This window comes from Cebus imitator, unplaced genomic scaffold (assembly GCF_001604975.1).
Source record: "Cebus imitator isolate Cc_AM_T3 unplaced genomic scaffold, Cebus_imitator-1.0 Scaffold45, whole genome shotgun sequence".
NCBI lineage: Eukaryota > Metazoa > Chordata > Mammalia > Primates > Cebidae > Cebus > Cebus imitator.
This window is the reverse complement of record NW_016107360.1, coordinates 14017318-14039465: the sequence shown is the minus strand read 5'-3', so window position 1 is coordinate 14039465 and position 22148 is coordinate 14017318. Positions and strand designations below refer to the sequence as shown.

Here is a 22148-nt window from a genome sequence, read left to right as displayed (position 1 = left end):
ACTATTGCACTCCAGCCTAGGTAACAGATCAAGACCCTGTCTGAAAGAAGGAAAAAAAGGGCCTGGCATGGTGGCTTATGCCCTGTAATCCCAGCACTCTGGGAGGCCAAGCCAGGAGGATTGCTTGAGCCCAGGAGTTCAAGATCAGCCTGGGCAACATGGTAAAACCCTGTATCTACAAAATATACAAAATTAACCAGATATGGTGGCCCATGCCTGTGGTCCCAGCTACATTGGAGGCTGAGATGGGAAAATTGCTTGAACCCAGGTGGTGGAGGTTGCAGTGAGCCGAGATCATGCCACTGCACTCCATCCAGCCTGGGTAACAGAACAAGACCCTGTCTCAAAAAAAAAAAAAAAAAAAAAAAAAAAAAAAAAAAAAAAAAAAAAAAAAAAAAAAAAAAAAAAAAAAGGAGGAAGGAAAGAAAGGGGAATTTATTTTCTAGATATGAGGGTGCCACTTATAATCCAAGGTCTGTCAGACAAGATAATGCTTCTGGGCATCAACATGGATGAGAACTAGGAAGTGTTTGGAACCCATTGGTTAGTGGTATGCTGGTAAATGTTTAATAACCACCCTGGTGGAGGGAAGGGGAAACCCTGTTTGAGTCCTTTTTCAATTTCCATGGTGTAAATACTCCCATCATGATGGGTTTAAAGCTACCAACAGTTTCACAACTGGCTCAAAATCCCTGAAACTTAACCATCTGCTCTCCAAGCTGGTAGCAGCTGGTTCCAGTAGATCGCCGCATTCTTGCAGTTTCATGCCTCTTCTTCCCTTTGCATAACTACTTTATTCCTTTTTTCCTGCACACTGAGTTTTGCTACTCCCATTTTTAACAGTGGCACTAAAACCTAGTCAATTCCAGTGTTTCAGAACATCTTATAATTCTGAACACATTCCATCGGACCTTCAGCATGTTAAAAAATCACAATAGTCCTTGACAAAATGTCAGCGCGAAAATTTGGAAAGGTCTGTAGTTTGTCTCTAGGTTGTTGGTGAATGTGAGGTCTCACAGGTGATTTAAAAGGAGGCTCAGTCACTGTTTGTAGGAGGAAAGAACCTGTGTAATCAGAGTTACTATTTCCTGAACGCTATTGTAATACATGCTTTGAGGAGAACGGAGAAAGAGGACATGTTATGGTATCTCTTCTTTTAAGGGCACTAATCCCATCATGTTGCCTCCCCTCCCCATGACCTCATCACCTTCCAAAGGCCCCACCTACCATACCATCACACTGGGGATGAGGCTTAACATACAAATTTTTGGGGAAACCAGGGGTAGAAACATTCACTTCATAGCATTACTTTCCTACTTCTAGCCCTCTGGCCGAAGACTGGGAACTTCTAATTTCCAAAAGGTCCTGACCCCAGAAGGGCCTTGCAGACTGCTTGATTGTGGGGAGAAGGGAAGATTATTTGCACCTGAGTCCTTAAGAATACCAGGCCCACCCCTCTAAGGGGGCAGTGTTGCCTATTTTTATTACTTTTCCCAAGGCAATGATTATATATCCATGGCAAATCTAGTTTTACCTTATTTGGGATAGAAAGGGACAGGGGTCCCCTAATCTATAGAGGCACAGATGTTGAAAAGATAAGCAGAGCTTCTAAACAAAGGGGCTTTAAGCAGGGGAAGTACAGGTATGATTCATCTTTCTAAGTGAGATGTGTTAACTTTTCAGGAATGGGCAAGGTGAGCTTGACATACCTGTGAGAAGGTCATGGGCTCCCAAGGAAGGATTTTCCCACAAAAGTAGGAATTGAATTCAGGAGCATCTAATTCCCAGACCCAGAACAAGCTGGACAAAGCACACACTTTGGAAGGATTTGAACTGAACAGAAGATAGGTGTTATAGTGGGACTATAATCTTGGCCCATTGAGTTTCTTCCCTTTCCCTGTCCCTGTCCTGCCTATGTGGAGGGGTAGCAGCCAATGTGAAATTAATTACGCATGGGGCCAGAAGAACACTGTCCTTTTCTGGAATATCATATGAATCTGCCCCCTGTAGGAGGTGAGACTGCTGGGAATGGCTTTAAAATAGGCCTCTGGATGTCAGGTGACTTTTGCTGCCCCAGGTCTCTCTGGCATCTCTTCTGCACCCAGTGACACGGGATTCATCTGCATTTCTCAGCTGCAGAGGGTGAGGGTGTAACCCTGGTGTTATTCACGGCCCTTGTACTATGAAGCAGTTGGTCCTGTCCTTGTCTCATGGTAGGAAGACTAGGTGGGAGTGATCAGGTGGGACAAAGGGAAATCTCTGACCCACAGTCCTGGCACAAGGGATAGGAGAGTGAAATCAGAACTGGGTCTGTGGATAGTGCTGAGGTCCTGCTGTGGACTCTGCCATCGGACATCAGCATGGGATGGCAAGTACAAATGCCAGAGCCTCAGTGTGGAATGGAAACAGGCAGAAAGCACATCAGGAGAGTGCACTGGAAATCAAAAAACGGAAGTCACAGGCTCTGAAGATGGCGCCCTTACACCTGGCTAGGTTAGATACTCACATGATCCTAGCACATGTTTGCATGGCCAAGATGGGGCCCTGCAAAGGCCCTGGGAACAGGATTCTGCCTGGAATGTCTGTATGAGGCACTGTGATCAGGGGGCCACCAGTGACCTGTGGAAAGGAGGAAGGAGGCCTTTGAGTGTGCACAGCTTGAGGTTCTGAGAGGCACTCACAGCACCTTTGTTTGTTCCGGATCCTCAAGATAAGATCAGTGCCTGCTTCTGTTCCTTCTCTTGGGAGATGACATTGCCCAAAGGAAAAGTCAGCTGAATTCAATCTTCTAATGGGTTTATTCTTTTCTCATTCTCCTAAAGTTTTAGGGTTCAGCTTTGTAAACCACTGCCTTGTAACCAAATCTTCCTATATTGGCTTAAAATGAGAAAAGTCAAATGAATTGTCATGTAATCATTTGACTATAAAAATAAGCCTGTTATAAGAATAAGCCTAAAGATGAGTTGTATTATCTTTTCTTCTCCCTGGCAGCACTGTGAAATATCCCTTTAGGAGGCATCAAATTGGATAAATTCGAATAGTTATTACTTCTCATGTTGAAAATTCACGAAGAACTGGCTTGTACCACCATCATGGTAGTGCCATTGCCCCTGCTCTAAGACGCCTGTGTTCCTGCCATTTGAATTATAATTTGAATGAATAGATGAATAAATGGACACTTGCTGAGTACATGGCATGTGTTGTCCTCTCACAGTAGCCAGAGAGGGAGGTAGTATTGTTTTTACTCTGCAGATGAGAAAACTCAAGGTTTGGAAAGCTCGCACGACTTAAGATCATAATGCCAGTGAGTAGCAGAGCCAGAACTAGAAGCTGGGTCCATTTATTTCTTAGTCATAAGTTTCTCGGCCACAGTGTTCTACCTTCCGAAATTGACTGACCACTTTCCTGGTCCCAGGCACCAGCACTGTGTATTTTCATGGATGTTATCTCATAAACCTATTCTTACAGCAACTCAATGACGTGGGCATTCATTTTATAGATGACATAAAACCGAAGTTCAAAATAATAACCTACCCAAGGTCACACAGAGGGCAGTACTGTGCAAGAGAAAATGAGGAAGAAGCAAAAGTGGGAACCCCCGGTAAACCCATCAGTTTTTGTGGAGCTTATTCACTATCACGAGAATAGCATGGGAAAGACCGGCCCCCATGATTCAGTTACCTCCTTTTGAGTCCCTCCCACATGTGAGCATCCTGGGAGATACTGAGATTTGGATGAAGACACAGCCAAACCATATCAGTGTCCTCTTTAAAGGGTTTATTAATTGGAAAGGCTAGGGGGAGATGGATGTCTCACTCCAAAGGTAATGCATATTCTTTTGATAAATGAAGCTGTAAGCTGTACCAATAGACATAGGTTGATAGGTAGGAGGAGAAATATGTAGAAAAAGGCTGATTATGTCCCAGCCAGCTGCCCATTCCTAACAAGGACTCTGAGACAGAGACAGAGGACAGTGTTCTCTCTGGTCAGAGGATAATGTCTGGCATTTGAATACTTCTAATAAGCAAGCAAAATACCTGGTGTGGAATAATAGAGATCAAGGCCAGACTGGGCCTTGATTTTCTTTTGCTCAGGTTAGAGTCAGGAGGGAGTACATGCCACAGAGAGGTGGTTTTGTAAGGGCTAGAACTGAGCCGGCCAGCTCTGTGGGAGACAGTCAGATGAGAGGAAGACAGGTGCCTTCGAAGAGAAAGAAGCCACTGGGTTCCTGACTCTTCTGTGTGGAAGGGAAATGACCAAAGACAGACAGAACACATCCCTAGACTTTTCTTTTCTTTTCCTTCCTTCCTTCCTTCCTTCCTTCCTTCCTTCCTTCCTTCCTTCCTTCCTTCCTTCCTTCCTTCCTTCCCTCCCTCCCTCCCTCCTTCCCTCCTTCCGCCCTCCTTCCCTCCTTCCTTTCTTTCTTCTCTTTTCCTTTCTCTTTCTTTTTTCTTCTTTCTTTCTTCTTTTTCTTTCTCTTTCTTTCTCTCACGCCTCCTCCCTCCCTTCCCCCTGCCTCATTCATTCATTCATTCATTCATTCATTCTTTCTTTCTTTCTTTCTTTTTTTCAGGGTCTCACTCTGTTGCCCAAACTGGAGTGCAGTGCCATGATCACAGCTCATTGCAGCCTTAACCTGCTAGGCTTAGGTGATCTTACTGACTCAATCTTCCAAGTAGCTGAGACTGCCAGTGTGTGCCAGCATGCCTGGCTAATTAAAAAAAAGGCTTTTTGAGGAAGAGGTCTTGTTATGTTGCCCAGGCTGGTCTTGAACTACTGAGCTAAAGCGATCCTCCTGCCACTCCCAAAGTGCTAGGATTATAGGCATGAGCCACTGCACCTGGCCACCCATATGTTTTTTTTTTTTTTTAACCAAACGTGAGATTAACAGTGCAGTTAATCAGTTTGCTTATTGGTCTGCATACTTAACATGTTTATATATGTTGGCATGCTTCATAACTCAGCCTTGCCCAATCTTTGGTTACTCTGGTAACAGTCCTGTGGTATAAAATGACTGAAGTATGCTTCTGGTTTCCTTCCTGCAGGCTTGGTTTAGAAAGAGCGGAAACAGCTAAAGAAGCTTTAGATGTCATTGTCTCCTTGTTGGAAGAGCATGGACAAGGTGGGAATTACTATGAAGATGCAGACTCCTGCCACAGCTTCCAAAGTGCATATCTGATTGTGGATCGTGATGAAGCCTGGGTGCTCGAGACTGTAGGGAAGTACTGGGCTGCCGAGAAAGTCACAGGTGAGCGGGTGCGGATGGTGGGGAGTTCTGAGGACAGGGAAGGCCACAGAGGTGGGATGGCCTGCACGTACAGCGTCAGACCTGGAGGAAAGACGCTGCCACTGCAGGTCCTCTCTGTGTGGGACTGACATGCTTTGACGTGACTCTCACTTCTGGGCCCCTCCAAGAAGAGAACCTGCAGTCTCCTGAACCTGGGGTGAAGCGCTCTCCTAACATTTTGTATTTTCTGTTTGCTTTCTGGGAAGAGCCTGATTTTGACCACCAGGAATTCCATGACTTAAACCATAACTCTATTAATTGGCCACAAGAATGGTGACTGTTCTTGTGTAATAGGCCAACATATCCCTTCACTGTACAGTAGCCCCAGATCACCCTCAATCCTGGAGATCTTTGTGCTTGGCATGTTCCTGTAAAATAGGAGCTGAGATCTGCATGAGCACCAGTGTATGCCACTCTGGCATTTCTGTGAGTGAAGTTCATTTTTCTCACAGTGACACAGTGTTCCCAGAAGAGCAGAGGACTAGTTGGTCCACTCAGAAGGATTTAGTGCTCATAAAATTGCTGCCCTGTGGCCCCTGCAGCCTTTTGCTTCTAACACAGCCCTGAGGAAGGAAGTGTTAGGGGTGGGAGTGGTAGTCTTGTATCCCCACCTCAGCATCCTTGTTTTCTGGACAGGATGAGATCCCAGAATGGCTTAAAGGGCAAGTAGTTCTAAGAGGGAATTGGCCCCGGCAACAACTTGGGACTGGGTAGTGAACACATGGCAGGTGTGTGCACTGTCATTCTTCCCTTTTGTGCTAATGGTGGAGGAGTAGATCAGGACATTTTTCTTTTGTTGAACCTATTCTTAGCCTATGTATTTTTCTTAACTAAACTTACCAGGACATCTCTTCCAAGTAATCCAAAATGATGGTGGGGATGAAACTTGTTTGCCATCCCTATCTTAGGGGTAAATTGAACAAAATTGGACCTGAGTTAGAAGCAGAAGATCTACGACAGTAGATGGAAATCAAGCCCATTTTCAGTGGACAAAGTTAGTCCAGTGATCAGGGCCTCTCTGGATGATGGGTACATTGTACTCTACACAGAATTGCCCCAGTGAGGCAGTGAAATCTAGACTGTGGCTTCCTGGCCAAGCTGTATGAAGGCTGTGCCTGTCTGGAGGTGGGGGTGGCTTCTTCCTAGGGTGCAGAATGGTCTAGTGGTGTCCATTAGTAATCATGGAGAGTTTCTCCACCTCATATGTCCAGCATGTGCCCACCCGCCAGGGCGTGTGCCTACTTGTCCAGCTCTTCCAGTATTTCTAGAACTAAGGCAGCCAGTGCAGCCCACCAGGTCTCCAACTCTTCTGCAATGCAGGAGCTTAAACTCCTTTATATAACGCGCTCCTAAGATGAAGTCTTACTATTGAATGGTTCCATCAAGAGGGCCAGTAATCTATGCTTCAAAGCAGTCGTATTGCTTTTAAGTTGAATCTAACACTTTTTGATCTGTGACTGAATTTCAAAAGCTGAGTGTCTCTTCAAGATGTAGCTTGAAAAATTATCTACACAAAATGAATGCTGCCTTTCACTAAATATTTACATAAAAAGGAAACCCAGCCATTTCTTGGAATCATTGATTTTGTGTCGTCTGATCCCAGCAGCCATGTGATGGATTGCATAAGATTTAATGTGCTCCGTCTTCCAAATGCTAACGTTCTTGAAAGCAAATGTCTACTATAAATCTGCCCTCTTGGAAACTAATATCTGTAGAGTGGCTTACAAGAGTATTTTTTTAATAGCATAGTATGAATGATGCCAAAATCACTTGTTTAGGCCAAAACTGGTTTTTATTTTTAATTGTTTATAATTGTACTTTTATGGTGCTCTCTGAAAAGATAAATGACAAAGGGCCAATGCCCACCAGCCAGGAATGCCTATTTTGGAAGTGAAAACTAGTGAAGCAAAACATACTGAAAGAACTCAGTCCAGCACTGTTCCCGCTTCTAGGAACTGGTTTTCAGGCAGTGATGGCTTTCCTGTAGCTTGTAGTTTAGATTCTTTCTCTCACTTCATTCTACAAGAATTTGGAAGATCAGCATGCTCCCTGGAAGCAGCAAGTAGGAATGGCCCTTTTAAGCTAGTGCTGATAACTTCCTAGTGTTTGTGCTCGAGATAGCATCTTGAAGCTGGAAGGCTGAGTTGTCCTGTGTGCATTTGCAGCTCAGGCTTTGAAGAAGATATACAAGCCTGCCAGCTGGTAGAAAGTGTTTCTGGTCTAAGCCCTCATTCATCAAAATGGAATGTACTCACAATGCAGACATTTCTGATTCTAGATGTATTTAGTTCTTCTATTTTTATAAGAAAAAATTTCCCATAGATTTTTCTTTTGTTTTTTTTTGAGACAAAGTTTCACTCTCGTCACCCAGTCTGGAGTGCAATGACGGGGCCTTGACTCACTGCAACCTCTGCCTCCCAGGTTCAAGCAATTCTTCTGCCTCAGCCTCCTGAGTAGCTGGGATTACAGGCATGCAGCACCAGATCTGACTAATTTTTTGTATTTTTGGTAAAAACAGGATTTCTCCATGTTGGTCAGGCTGGTCTCGAACTCCTGACCTCAGATGATTCGCCCACCTTGGCCTCCCAGAGTGCTGGGATTACAGGCGTGAGCCACTGCGCCCAGCCTCCCATAAATTTCTCTCTCTCTCTCTTTCTCTCTCTCTCTCTCTCTCTCACACACACACACACACACACACTCTTTCTCTATCCCACACACTCACACACATACCCAGACATACGTATGTTCATGAATATATTCCATTATTTTAAAATGATTCATTATCATTGCCACTATGCTTTTCTAAATGTTGATAACTGAAAAAAATGTTAAAGTATTCAATTTGTATTTTTTTTAAAAAACCATATATATTTAAGCAAGGAGTGGGGGTGTAAAGTGTTTTTCTAGGTGAAAAGAAATCAGACCGGGGAGGGGGCTTTCTGTTGATGCGATAGAGCATTGCTTTCGAGGACTCTCTCATAGATTGCTAAGTCTTGTAAACTCTTTCAAAGTACCTCTTTCAAAGCACCTGTCCCTTTTTTTGTGTGTGTAAGTAATGAATGCATGGAGCTTATGTAGTCAAAATAAAGAGCCTCACATATTTCCTTTTGATGATGCTTTTAAGATGGGTAAAGTGACTGTTGCTCATTTAAAATGTGATAATGCCCGGTCAAGACTGGTCAAATGTTTTTGGAGGTCTCCTAGAAAAAGACTCAAGGATTGTCTGTTTCTCTCTTCAGAAATTCAGTTGATTCCTCCCCGTAGTTAAAGTCAGTGTTTCAGAGAAAGGATTCCCTATACATTTCCATTTATTGAGCAAGTTTCTATAAGTATCTTTTTAACTAATAGGGTTTTGCACTCTCTGCAGAGGGAGTGAGGTGCATTTGCAATCGGCTTTCGCTCACCACTAAGATAGACGCAGAGCATCCGGAACTCAGGAGTTACGCTCAGAGCCAAGGTTGGTGGACGGGAGAGGACGAGTTCAATTTTTCCGAAGTCTTTTCTCCAGCTGAGGATCATCTAGGCTGCTGCGCTGGCAAAGACAGCTTAGAGAAACAAGAAGGTGAGTTAGTCTCTCCCTCACAATTCTCCTTCTCATACCCTTTCTCTTGCAGCTGTTTGAGAACTTGTCTGAACTTAGAAGGGTGAACAAAGAGGAATACAGAATAGTCCTTGTGTAAAGACCAACTTGTGCTAAAAGTCCCTGATGTGTAGGCAAGAAAACAACTTGTGTTTATTTTTACATGCTGCTTCCTCATCCTTGGAGGTTTCCTGCTCCTACCCATGTTGTTCCCTTTCATCTTTGATGTCATCCTGATGTCTTTTATAATACTTACTGCAGCCTTCCTTATACCTTGTTGTTATATGTATGACTCATCTTCCCCTGCCCTATCAGCCTGCTGGACCTTGAGGGCAGAGGTGCTGTCTTTTACTCATCTTAGGGTCCCCTTGTGATACCTGCATAGTTTTTTGTTCCGTGGACACTTGGTGATTTGAATTGTTGCCAGTCTGTCTGCCAGCTAGTTACTAACTTATTTGTTTAATTTTTGAGACAGGGTCTCACTGTGTTGCCTAGGCTGAAGTGTGTTGGCACAGTCTCGGCTCATTGCAGCCTCCATCTCCTGAACTCAAGTGATCCTCCCTCAGCTGCCCCGCCACCCCCCCCGCCCCCCCCCCCCCCCGGCTGTCGTCCCAGTAGCTAGGACTACAAGCATGTGCCACCATGTCTGGCTAATTTTTTTCTTTGTAGAGACAGGGTCTCATTTTGTTGCCCAGGCTGGTCTCGAACTCCTGGGCTTAAGGGATTTGCCTACCTTGGCCTCCCAAAGTACTGGGATTACAGGCTTGAGCCACTACACCCAGGTCCTAGTTATTAAGTTAATCAGAATCCATATTTAGGTATATGTGGTGACTAGACACCTCCTTACTTTTGTGCCTATGTGGAAATCTTTCTGAAAAGCCCACAATGGTCATTCTATATTTGTTGGTGATGTATGTATTTTTAAGTCAAAGTTTTGGATCATTTAGAATAGGGGTCAGCAAACTATGATCTGTTGGTAGCTGCCTGTTTTGAAAATAAAATTTTATTGGAACGTAGCCACACCCATTTATTTATGTATTGTTTGGGGCTGCTTTCTCACCAAAATGGCAGAGTTGAGCAGGTGCAACAGTAAAGTTTCAACAGAAATTGTGTGGCGTATAAACCTAAAATATTTACTGTCAGGCCAGGTGCGTGTCTATAATGATAGCACTTTGGGATCACGTGAGGCTAGGAGTTGAGTTCAAGATCAGTCTGGGTAACTTAGCAAGACCTCATCTCTCTAAATAAATAAAAGAATTAGGCAGATGTGGTGATGTGCACCTATAGTTCCAACTATTCAGGGGGCTGAGGTGGGAAGATTTCTTAAGTCCAGGAGCTCAGGGCTGCTGTGATTGCAGTGAGCTATGATTGCACCACCACACTCCAGCTTGGGTGACAAAGGGAGACCCTGTCTCTTTAAAAAAACGAAAAGGAAGGAAAATGTTTCCTGACTGTTAATCTAGATGAACACTAGGACTTTTGCTATAGTACTTATGTAATATATTCTGGGTAGGAAGGTAAGAAAATATTCACTTTTAAATGGAAGCTTTAAAAAAAAATCTAAATTTTTTAATTTAAAAAAACTAACTTGATGAAAGATATTAAATAGTGTGGCCAAAACATCAACTCTAAATCTGATAAGGGCTTTAGGTCTAGCTGCTAATGTACAGGAATACAGAGGACAGAAGAACACATACATTATTTAATGTAATAATGCCATGAGGATGCCATCCGCAAAGCTTACGCTGTGAGAAACTGCAGGAAAGATGACTCTGACAACTAAGATGCAAGCTGAGTGGCCGCGGTGGCTCACACCTGCAATCCCAGCATTTTGGGAGGCTGTGGAGGGTGGATCACTTGAGGTCAGGAGTTCTAGTGCAGCCTGGCCAACATGGTGAAACCCCATCTCTACCAAAAAAATACAAAAATTAGCTGAGCGTGGTGGTGCATGCCTGTAGTCCCAGCTACTGGGGAAGCTGAGATGGGAGAATCACTTAAACCCAGGAGGTGGAGGTGGAGGTTGCAATGAGCCGAGACCACGCCATTGCACTCCAGCATGGGTGACAGGGCAAGACTTCATCTCAAAAAAAGAAAAAGAAAAGATGCAAGGAGAAAAAACAAGAGGCAGAGATGTTTCCAATTCTGATTGATTCCAATTCAAATCAATAGGCTCATTTATGAGACAATGAGGATATCTGAACACTGGACAACTGAAGCAATCAATAATTTGTTGTTAATATTGCTAGGTATGACATGTAAATGGAGCTTTATGAAGAGGATGTAAATGTGCTAACAAACCTTCTCCTCATGTGATGCTTCAGTTTCATCGTAGTGAACACAGACTGAAATAGTATTTTAACAAATCATAACCCGGGGGAAGATGTAGAAATGGGATCTCATGTAATCAAGGATTTGTTTATACATTTATCTGTGGTCACAGCCAACGGTCCTAGTGGCTCTGATTATTCTAAATGCCTCTCTGTGCATATATTTCCCACCACAGAGAGGACATTCTTCAAATAGAGTATTAACTCTGACCAGCAAAAATTTATGGGAGTGAGCTTGGTGGCCTGTGGGTAGATTACACATACTTTCTTGTGGATATCCATTGAGTTGTTGTACTGATTGAGGTACAGCTAAATGCTGTAATAAAGACACCCCGAATTAATGTGTCTTAAAGAAAATAGTAGGTTATTTCTCTCTTATGTTATAGTTCAGGTGTATATGGCCATTCCAGGGCTGGTTACGGTGACTCAACACAGGAATTCCATTTGCAGTCCGCTTGTTGGCATCTCCTAGCTGACAGGAAGGGAGAAAAGAAAAACAAAAGGCAAACATACCTTTTTTATAGGTGTGATGAGGAGTTGCCCACCTGGTTTGTGCTTACCTCCTATTGATCAACATTTATCACCTGGCCACACATAGTCACGAGGGAAGTGGGGAAATAGAATCTGTAGTTTGGTAGTAATGTCAGAGTTTTCATTACTAAAAAGAGAACGAAGGAACAGATTTTAGTTAGTGGCCTGCCACAGTTTTATGTTCTATCTGCTCTTTCCATCTGTCTCTCTTCTGTGTTTTTGCAGAAAGCATCACAGTGCAGACTATGATGAACACCTTACGGGACAAAGCCAGTGGAGTGTGCATAGACTCCGAGTCTTTTCTCACCACAGCCAGTGGAGTGTCTGTCCTGCCACAGAACAGGAGCTCTCCATGCATTCACTACTTCACTGGGACCCCCGATCCCTCCAGGTTTGTCTGAGACATGGTCTTGTAGGCAGAACATGTGTGCTTGCCTTGAAAGCTCATTCAGCAAGTGTGTTGTAAGTGCCTGACCATGTCCTCCCCTTGGACAGCAAAGGCATGTTTTCAGTCAGCCTCAGTGTGGGCAGTGTAGCACCAAGGGCTTTGATTAAATAAATTCCTCGGCTTTAGTCACATAGTATTTATGACAATCAGGGAATCCAGTAGTTCTTTTAAATTGATTAGGTTGGTCCAAAAGTAATTGTGGTCCTTACCATCCATTACTTTTGCACCAACCTAATATCAAATATTTACTGAATATACGTCATGGGCCAAGCATTGTGTGGTACATGAGTGCTTCAGAGATGAACAAAACAGAGCGAGACAGAGAAACATGGGAATGCCCATGATTTATCAAAACAAACAGTTCCTATGAGTTAGAGAATCAAACAGTTCAGAGGCAATACAGATTGAAGCAGCTTCAAGTGTACTGGTCCCTTCTTGAAGATATTGTGTTTTAGGGGGTTGTTTTCTGCCCATGTACTTCAGCAAAGAGGCAACATTACACAGGGATGGAGAACACAGCCTCTAGAATGACCTGCCAGGATTTAGAATCTGACCTCTGTCACATAGTAGTTGAATAAGTGATTTCACCTCACTAAGCTTCAATTTCTTTATTTGTACAATGGGGATAATACCAGCCTGTACCTTTATACACTTGTTGAGAGGATTAAATGAAATAACCCAAGTCAGTACATAGTAGATTTAATGATTATTTATGATCTCTGATCTTCCAGACAGACGGCAGCCCCTCTCCCCAGTTACATTCTGTCACGTATATCAGGAATCATATCATTAGTAGCTTAGAACCAGCCATCCAGTGGTTTCTGAATCTGTTCTTTGCTAGAATCAGTTGGAGGAGTTTTTGAAAAATACGGGTTCCTTGACTCAAACCTGTTGTATCAGAATCTTTGAGTGGACCTAGGAATCTGTCAGGTAAGCCTGATCCTCAGCCTGGAAGGCTCAATAAGGCTGCCCATTCCAGTAGGTTCTCTGGTGTTTTTTTGGGTGTTCCATTGGCTGAACATCATTATCAGTGTCTGAATGTCAGCTGTTAAACCATCGAATCTGCTTCCAGGGTATTTGCTGGTATTAAATTTCATTCCTTTTGTGGCTGAAAATATTTATTCTCCTTTCAGTGATATAAGACAATGATTGCTATCCAAAGGATTACAAATCGTTCTACTATAAGGACACGTGCACACGAATGTTCATTGCAGCACTGTTTACAATAGCAAAGACCTGGAACCAACCCAAATGCCCATCGACGATAGACTGGATAGGGAAAATGTGGCACATATACACCATGGAATATTATGCAGCCATCAAAAACGATGAGTTAGGGTCCTTTGTAGGGACATGGATGAACCTGGAAACCATCATTCTCAGCAAACTGACACAAGAGCAGAAGATCAAACACCGCATGTTCTCACTCATAGGCGGGTGTTGAACAATGAGAACACATGGACACAGGGAGGGGAGCACTACACACTGGGGTCAGTTGGGGGGAAATAGGGGAGGGAGGGTGGGGGGTGGGAGGCTGGGGAGAGATAGCAGGGGGAGAAATGCCTGATGTAGGTGATGGGGAAGAAGGCAGCAAATCACACTGCCATGTGTGTTCCTATGCAACAATTCTGCATGTTCTTCACATATACCCCAAAACCTAAAATGCAATAAAATAAATAAATGGGAAAAAAAAAAAAAAAGACAATGATTGCATCTAGCTAGTGACTGATTCTTAGATGTCTCAGGGGAAAAGTGAAGCACCTATTGTGACCCTTTGGCCTCAGTTTTTAAACTACTGCCAATATCAATAGATCTTTCTTTTCTTTTTTCTTTTTTTTGAGACAGAGTCTTGCTCTGTCACCCAGGCTGGAGTGCCGTGGTATGATCTTGGCTCACTGCAACTTCTGCCTCCCAAGTTTAATCAGTTCTCTGCCTCAGCCTCCCAAGTAGCTGGGATTACAGGTGCCATGCCACCACACCTGGCTATTTTTTATATTTTTAGTAGATATGGGGTTTCACCATCTTGGCCAGGCTGGTCTTGAACTCCTGACCTCTTGATCTACCCACCTTGGCCTCCCCAAAGTGCTGGGATTAAAGACATGAGCCACTGCGCCCGGCCTCAGTAGATCTTTCTAACAAGACCTGACTGTAGAACTCCAAATTAGCTATTCTTAGTTTTTCATTCACTCATTTATTCTACAAACACTAAGCACCTACTGTGTACCAAATATTGTATTTGTTGTATACCATGGATGAAGTGTGTGCAAGGAAAGAGGTGGCACAAATGAGATGATGAAGGGGAAAACCTCACAGAGGAAGGAGCTCTTGAGCACTGGCATTGTGGGAAGAGTCGGGGTTCGTTAGGTAAAAAGCAGGAACAACACTCCAGGTGGAGAGGACAGCACATGCAAAGGCAGAGAGTCACGAAACCGCATGACAACAGGTTAGAGCCGTACATCCTCCTATAGATGATGCTGGTCATCAGGTGTCCATTGCTCCTCCACCCTCAGCCCCTCTGCAAAACAAGCTCAGTACCTCTCATAACAGTGAGGGTCAGCTTCTCTACACCCCTCCTAACAGCCTCTCAGGATGCTTCTCCTGTTTGAGTCCAGTTGCTGTTCCCTTGATTTATCTCCCAGTTCTGAAGCCCTGGTTCCATGGCCCTACCTTCCACCCACTTTTTGGCCCACTGGATTTGAGGCTCCGTCTTCCCCTTGTGTCTGGGCCTCCCGCCTCCTGGACTGTGACGTAGCTTACTCCCCTAATGCTGGTGGCTCAGTAGCCCTTTGTGAGGACTCTGCTGGCTGACAAGGGTACATATGGACATTTAGAGTTCTATTTTCAAGTATCTGGAATGCTCTGCGAAAGTATTTGGGCATGGCTTTTTAGGACATAGGAGCTGTTCAAAGAGTGGGTTGAACTGAACCAACTCCTGTTGTCCCTTGTGTCTCAGATACGGGCTCTAAGTATGCTCAGGAGCTGGGGCCTTGTGAGGCCAGGACACCAATGTAAAGGAACTCTACTTCCTAGGCTGAAGGGCACGGCCTAATCCAGTTATAAAAATGGCTGGGAAATAGCCTTCTGAGAGTTAAAATGAAAAATTTTAAGTGCTTTTAAAAGAAAATTATTCATGGTTAAATTAAGTGAAAAGAACTTGTATTACAGAAGATTAAGACCCTTCCGGAAGACATTCATTGTTTTCTTGCATGGTTAAACGATCTGCATTTCCTACTGTGACTGTACAACTGTCATAGGTTGTTAGTTTTCCTATTCAGCATTTCAGTGTTTCTCTGTAATTGGCCATGCTCTATGTATTGTATTTTGTCAGTAGGAAACATAGTTACCTTTTCTTGGATTTTTAGGCAAGAAAATTAGGGAGATTTTGGCTTCTGTTAATGCTAAAATATTAGAAATTGTTTCATAGCTACGGACTTGGAAAAGATCATGATCAAAGAATAGCACTTTAGTCTTTATCGCTCCCAGTCAATATTAAAACCGAAGGACTTGATCTAACTGTTGTTTTGCCTGACTGGACACTTCTCTGTCCTTTGTTCACTGTATTAATTATGGATCTTATCCTTGAAATAACTTGTGCTCACATCCTCTTTTCCCCTTCCTCCCTCCCTCCGTCCTACTATGTGCTAGGTACCATGTAAGGTTGAGAGGTGGAAGGAGATGCTAAAGTCGGAGTTTGAATGCTTGAGGGAGATACAAAAGTTCTTCACTTAATTGTATTGAGAAGGCAAATTGCATCAACATTCTGCAGAGTCAGTGTGTGCCACAGTCATTCAGAGAGTGACACTGATTGGCTTGAGTGTCCTGGTTCTGACCTTTGGAAACCATTTCTTAGGAAGCCAACACTTGTTAAAACTTCATAGATGTGAAGACTTGGAGAGGCGAGGAATAGAGAGGTACCTTAGCATTGTGAGACAGCGTAAAATTCGGAGTCTTACAGTGTGCTCAAGCCATGGATTGTAAAGAGAGCCTCTCTTCCAACTCCACGTTTGGTGATGTCATTGGCAGCTTGAAAGGGGCCACCATGGGGTATTTACACTACAGAAATTGGCAAATGCTATAAATCTGGGCTTATTTTTTTTTCAGAGATATGGTTGTTAGGTCAGTAAACCGCTAAGAGGTCCCCACATCCAGAAAAATACACAAATAAATACTCAAGATATAGGCCAGGTGTGTCAGCTCACGCCTGTAATCTGAGCACTTTGGGAGGCCAAGGTGGATGGATTGCTTGAGGTCAGGAGTTCAAGACCAGCCTGGCCAACATGGCAAAACCCAGTCTCTACTAGAAAAAATACAAAAATTAGCTGGATATGGTGGTGTGCATCTATACTCCCAGCTACTCTGGAGGCTGACACAGGGGAATCACTTGAACCTGGGAGGTGAAACTTGCAGTGGGCTGAGATTGTGCCACTGCACTCCAGGCTGGGTGACAGAGTGAGACTCTGTCTCAATAAATAAATAAATAAATAAATGGGAGGAAAAAAACAATAAATAAAATAAATAAATGAATAAATAAATAAAATACTCAAGATATGGGATGGGTAAACCAGAAGGGGGAGAGAACACAGTAGAAGTTATAAGAAAATAGGGTGTCTGACCTACTTTAACTAGCAGCAGAGTGCTGGGGAGATACCAGAGACATTCCCCTCCACCCACCTTCCTGCATGTGTGTGTGTTTTCTTTGTTTCCTGCTTTTCTCCTCAGTGTACTAATCTTTCTATTTTTTATTTTTTGAGTTGGAGTCTCACTCTGCCCAGGCTGGAATGCAGTGGCGGGATCTTGGCTCACTGCAACCTCTACCTTCTGGGTTCAAGTGATTCTCTTGCCTCAGCCTCCCAAGTAGCTGGGACTACAGGTGCATGCCAACACTCTCCACTAATTTTTTATTTTTAGTAGAGATGGGGTTTAACCAAAATGGCCAGGCTGGTCCCGAACTCCTGACCTCAGATGATCTGCCCGCCTTGGCCTCCCAAAGTGCTGGGCTAGTGTACTAATCTTGAGATGCTAAATTGGCTTGGCCAAGACATTACCATCTAGATAATTCAAATGCCAGAAATAGCTTTTTGTTACTGGAGCGAACATTATAAGCCTTGGTCAGCATGACTCATGTAGCCTCTGGAGCCACATGGGGCACAGGCTGCATAGTTAGACACAGAGCTGAGGGCTCCAGGCAACATGGTGCCCATGCCTCCAATTTCATTCTGAATTCTTCCAACACCAGTCCCCTCCTCTCTCTGCCCTACATGTTTGACTTTTCAAAACCCCCCAGAGCTGCTGGATCTCAGCTCACCATCCTTAAGGCTATCCAATGCTTCAAAAGTACTGGTTCTCTTTCCCTTTAAAATGGAAATTCCGTTCATGGATTAGTTCTGCTCTCAGCCAGGTGTAACTTTAAAGGGTTTTTTTTGTTGTTGTTTTAATTTTTGTGGGTACAAAGACGGTGTATGTGTTTATGGGAGCCAGGTGTGACTTTGACTCTTAAGATTAAAGTGGCTCAGAGTAAAGCTGGAATGAAACATAGATGAACCTCTCTGAGGGGTACCTGCATTTTTGAGAGAAACTTAGTATTGCAGGTTTATTTCAGATCGGTCCAAGTTGAGCAGCTTCCTCTGAACAGGGGCCTTTGTATTGTTCTTCCTGTGCCTAACTCTCCTCAGTAGATTTGCCAGGAACTCCAGGTCACAGGAGCAGCCTGGTTTGTTGGTTGGAGAGTTTCTGCATCTTCAGCAAGAGCAGAGCCATGTTTGAGGGCAGCATTGTTGGCTAGCCACGGATATTAAATTCTAAATCCTATAGCACAAGAAATATTTATTTTTCTGCAGTAGTACGAGGTGTATGAAAACCTAACAGAAGAATATAAGAGTGAGAGGTAGTGGGGAAAACTGACCTTGTATTTAGATCTGAATTTACTTCTAGATCTGCCACTTATGAGGAATGTGATCTTGGACAAAGCACTTAGCTTCTGTGAGCCTCAGTCATCTCATATATAAAACGGGACAGAAATGTTTGCCCTGCCTTGTTCACTACTGTATACCTAGTACCTAGAATGGTATCTGGCGCTCGGCCAGGCCTCAGCACATATTTGCTGAATAAATGAATGAATGAATGAATAAAAGTGCCATGAAAATTGAACACAGATGCTTTGAGAATTATGCTGTGCTTTAAAATGTTAGATATTTTCATGATAATGTTGCTCTTCTTCCAAAATGAGAAAACAAATGATTGGAAAACAGTTTTTTGCATTGGCATACTGCATCCCTCAGAAGGCTTTAGAGGGAAAAATGGACAGATGAGGCAGCGGCGTGTCCACTGGAGCAGGTTTCTTGGACGTGCCTCGAATTGTCACTCAAGGCTAAAATTCTGCAGATCTCTGCAATGGAGCTTGGATGCCCACGCTGTGCATCGTGTCATGGGACTGTGTGTCTCAGCCTTTAGATTTGTTTCCGTGGGAGCTGAAGGCTGGAGGGAGGCTTCCTTTAGTGTTGCTCATAGTCTGATTGGTTTAGCTGTCCCTCACAAGGGCCCTTTAAAGAAGCTCAGCCAGCTTTGAACCTCCTCACAAACTGGCTGCTGGGCTGTGCCTTGCCATTGGAAGCACTTTGTCCTTTTGGGCCCATCATCTTGTATTCCTGTTGCACCACACCACAGAAGGCTGAGTGACAGGGGCAAATTCCCAACCCAGGGTTTGGTGACTTTTCTGAAGATGGGTCTGAGAGTCAGCCCTGAGGATAGAGGCAGAATCAGCTTTCTGCAGCCTTTCAGCTGTGTTTCACGTCCAAGCCATCCACGGGACACTCTGGGGCACCCCATGCGCATGATGAAGTGGGCCCCGTCCTGGTCAGGTGGGCTGGACACAGTTGAGTGTGTCTGCTAATTTTACGTGGTGGAGACAGTTGAGCGTATCTGTTAATGGGCTTATATTCATTCAAGTAGCATTTAAGAAGCCACCATCTGTGGCTCACCTGTGGGAAAATGTCAGAGTATCTCCTTATCTATTTGGAATTCTAAATGTGATTTTCCATAAGGATTGGCAAGAAATCAAAACATTTGGGAACCACTGAATGAACCCCAGCCCCCTCTTCTGGGTACATAGACACAAATGATGAAACCTCATTTATAGATCATTTCCACATCCTGGTTTAAACAAACATTAATTAATATTGCAATTATTATCAGCAATAATTTTTGTTAATATTTTATGTAATTTTTTTAGATAACTGTATTTATTATTTATATAATTTATTCAGTCTCAAAAAAGCTTCTTTTTACCACCTCAATACATTTAGGCTTTTATTTTTTCTTAGTTGAGTATACTAAACTTTGAAAACATCTTTGGAGAGCTTTGACTGCTTTAGAATATTTTGGGAATCTCCTCATATTTATTATGTATTCTTTTAAAACTAAAATGGATAGATGAGAGGGACAAATTTACAGTGTCTGTTCTCTTAGAAAAGCCAACAGACACCCTCACTGATTAACCTCTACATTCCAGTGAGCTTGGGGTGGGTTTAAAGTCACATCACATAGAACATTCTGAGTTTTTCCTATGCAGTTATCCTGTCCTGGATACAGAAGACCCTGACTGTGGTTACCGTGAGCTTACTGAAGCTGGCATCACAAGTTTACAAGCTTCATGACATAGAAATAGAAATAAACTAGTTGTAGAAGCTGGAAGGGACTGTTGAGATCACTGTAGTTAGATGAGAGCTAGACAGGGAAAATGATGGGCCCACAGTGAGTCAGAGGCAAAGCAGGGACTCACACCCCCATTCCAAGTCCCAGCCCAGTTCCCTGCCCCACTCTGCAGGAGGTAGCTTGGCCCAGCAGTGCTGCCAGGCTGTCCCTTTTCCTCTTGGCATGGCTCTCCCAAGGGATCCTGTGTCAGAAAAGTCCTGAGATGTGCAGTAAGGGAAGCACTGAGGTTTTAGGAGTGAAATGGGAGGCTTCCTGGTGAAGATACCACTCCCATTTGGGTTTGGAGTGACGTGGGGATTGAATGAAGTAGCATTGCATGGGGCCTGCTCAGCGGCCTCCGCCGGAGGGTGCAGTCGCAGTTCCCTTGGCTGCCAGGTGTTGAGACTGCACCAGTCCCACCGTGAAGCCTAGCAGTCCAGGTGGGAGTCTTTGCTCTGCCCAGTGCTGCCCAGTGCAGAGCCCTGGAGCTGAGAAAATGTGAACTGAGCTGACTCTGGGCTGCTGGGCGGGAGCCCTGGGCCTGTCTGCCACTGAAGGGTCTCTGAGTGCCAGCCAAGGAGGCTGATGCTGCTGATGTGATGTGCACTGACTTCCCAGGAAACCCCAAGTGCTGTCTGGCCCTGAAGGGTAGGACGTGAGCCAGTCGTTCTGTCAGAGCCCAGAGGTAGCCCGGAGGCAGCTGGTTGTGGATGGCTAGGCATGAGCTCTCCTGGCCCTCCTCCTCCCCACTGCTCCATTGCCCTCTTTCAGTGAGCCCTCCATCTGCAGCACCTTTGCAGAATCAACTGACTCACCAATTAGAGAATTCAACATGTAGTCAAAATTGGTTTAAGCAGTTTTAGGTTTTGCAATAATTCCTTTTTCATATTTAACAGCCATTCATTCAACACTCAGTAGAGGGGTAAAGCAATTATCTATTTTTAAGGGGCTGTAGGAAGTGGAAGTGTGTGTTCCTTCGATACAAGGGTAGCTCCCCTATGTCTTTGCAGGGGGACTTCCTTTGATACTGGCTGGGGAGGGAAGGTTCTTGGCCAGGCTTGATTTTGATCAGGTGAGTGCAGCCTGGCATGCCTCGTGCTTCCCAGTAGATTGGGATGGGCTCTGTCTCCAGTTATATTTGCATCACCTGTAGAGAACAGCAGAGTACCTGACACGAGTCCTCAACTAGTACCACTCAGTTCACCAGCTTGGGGTATGAAGGTCTGACTGCTTTTAATACTCAAATTCGCCTGGCCCCCAATTTTGCATATTGTGATCAGTGTTTTTCTTTTCTCACTTGAGACTCCTGTCCCATGGCAACATCAGGAAGCTAACCTAAGAGGATGTTTCTCATTACTGCTGTGTCTGTAGTAGTGCTTTTCAGACTTGGATATGTTATGACTCCCCAGGGATCTTGTTAAACATGCAGATTCTGATTCAGCAGGACAGGGTGGGGCCTGAGGTTCTGCAGCTGATACTGATGCTGCAAGTCCAAGGAGCAAGGGTTATTGGCTCCCAGTCCTTTTCAGGTCATGGCATACCTGAATTTTTGTTTTTTTGGTTTTTTTTTGTTTTGTTTTTGAGTTGAAGTCTAGCTCTGTCACTCAGGCTGGAGTGCAATGGCATGATCTCTGCTTACTGCAACCTCTGCCTCCTGGGTTCCAGCGATTCTCCCACCTCAGCCTCCTGAGTAGCTGGGATTATAGGAGCACGCCACCACATCCAGCTACTTTTTCTGTATTTTTAGTAGAAATGGGGTTTTACCACGTTGGTCAGGCTGGTCTCAAACTCCTGACCTCAAGTGATCCACCTGCCTCAGCCTCCCAAAGTGCTGGGATTATAGGCATGAACCACTGCACCCAGCCCATACCTTAAAATATTAATACCTGTGTGGCACACTGGCAAGGCTGCCCTGGCTTCCTCAAGCCCCAGATGCCCCTGGGCTGAGGGAATCAACATCCTAGCTCACCTCTAACCCACTTGAGGTACCCAGAGTTGGCCACAGTGTACCTGTTGGGAGGAGAAAAGTCCAAATCTGACAAATCTGACCCATACACATGGGGCACGTGTGGGGAGTTCCTTCTCTCCTACTGTGATTGCCGGTGTTGCCTTATGGTATGGCTGAAAATAGGCCATCCTTGGGACCCAGAGGTGCGCATGCCTGCCAGGAGCAGCCCTCTGATCCAGCAGTGTTTCCTCTGGGTGTGGGGAGGGGAGGGTAAGGCTGCCTCCCCAGTGTTACAGTTGGCTGTGGTTGGCCCTCACACTGTTGGCCGGGCCTGGGAT

General features: G+C 44.4%; 1 protein-coding gene across 2 annotated transcripts in view; it reads left to right on the top strand.

Moving 5' to 3' along the window:
• Positions 1-22148, top strand: part of SCRN1 (secernin 1) — a 68281-nt gene that overhangs the window by 38928 nt on the left and 7205 nt on the right. For both annotated transcript variants that reach the window (XM_037737937.1, XM_017527083.2), the window contains 3 exons: positions 5046-5248; positions 8655-8849; positions 11951-12116. In XM_037737937.1, coding sequence (XP_037593865.1) covers positions 5046-5248; positions 8655-8849; positions 11951-12116 — 564 coding nt within the window. The remainder of the gene's footprint in view (positions 1-5045; positions 5249-8654; positions 8850-11950; positions 12117-22148) is intronic.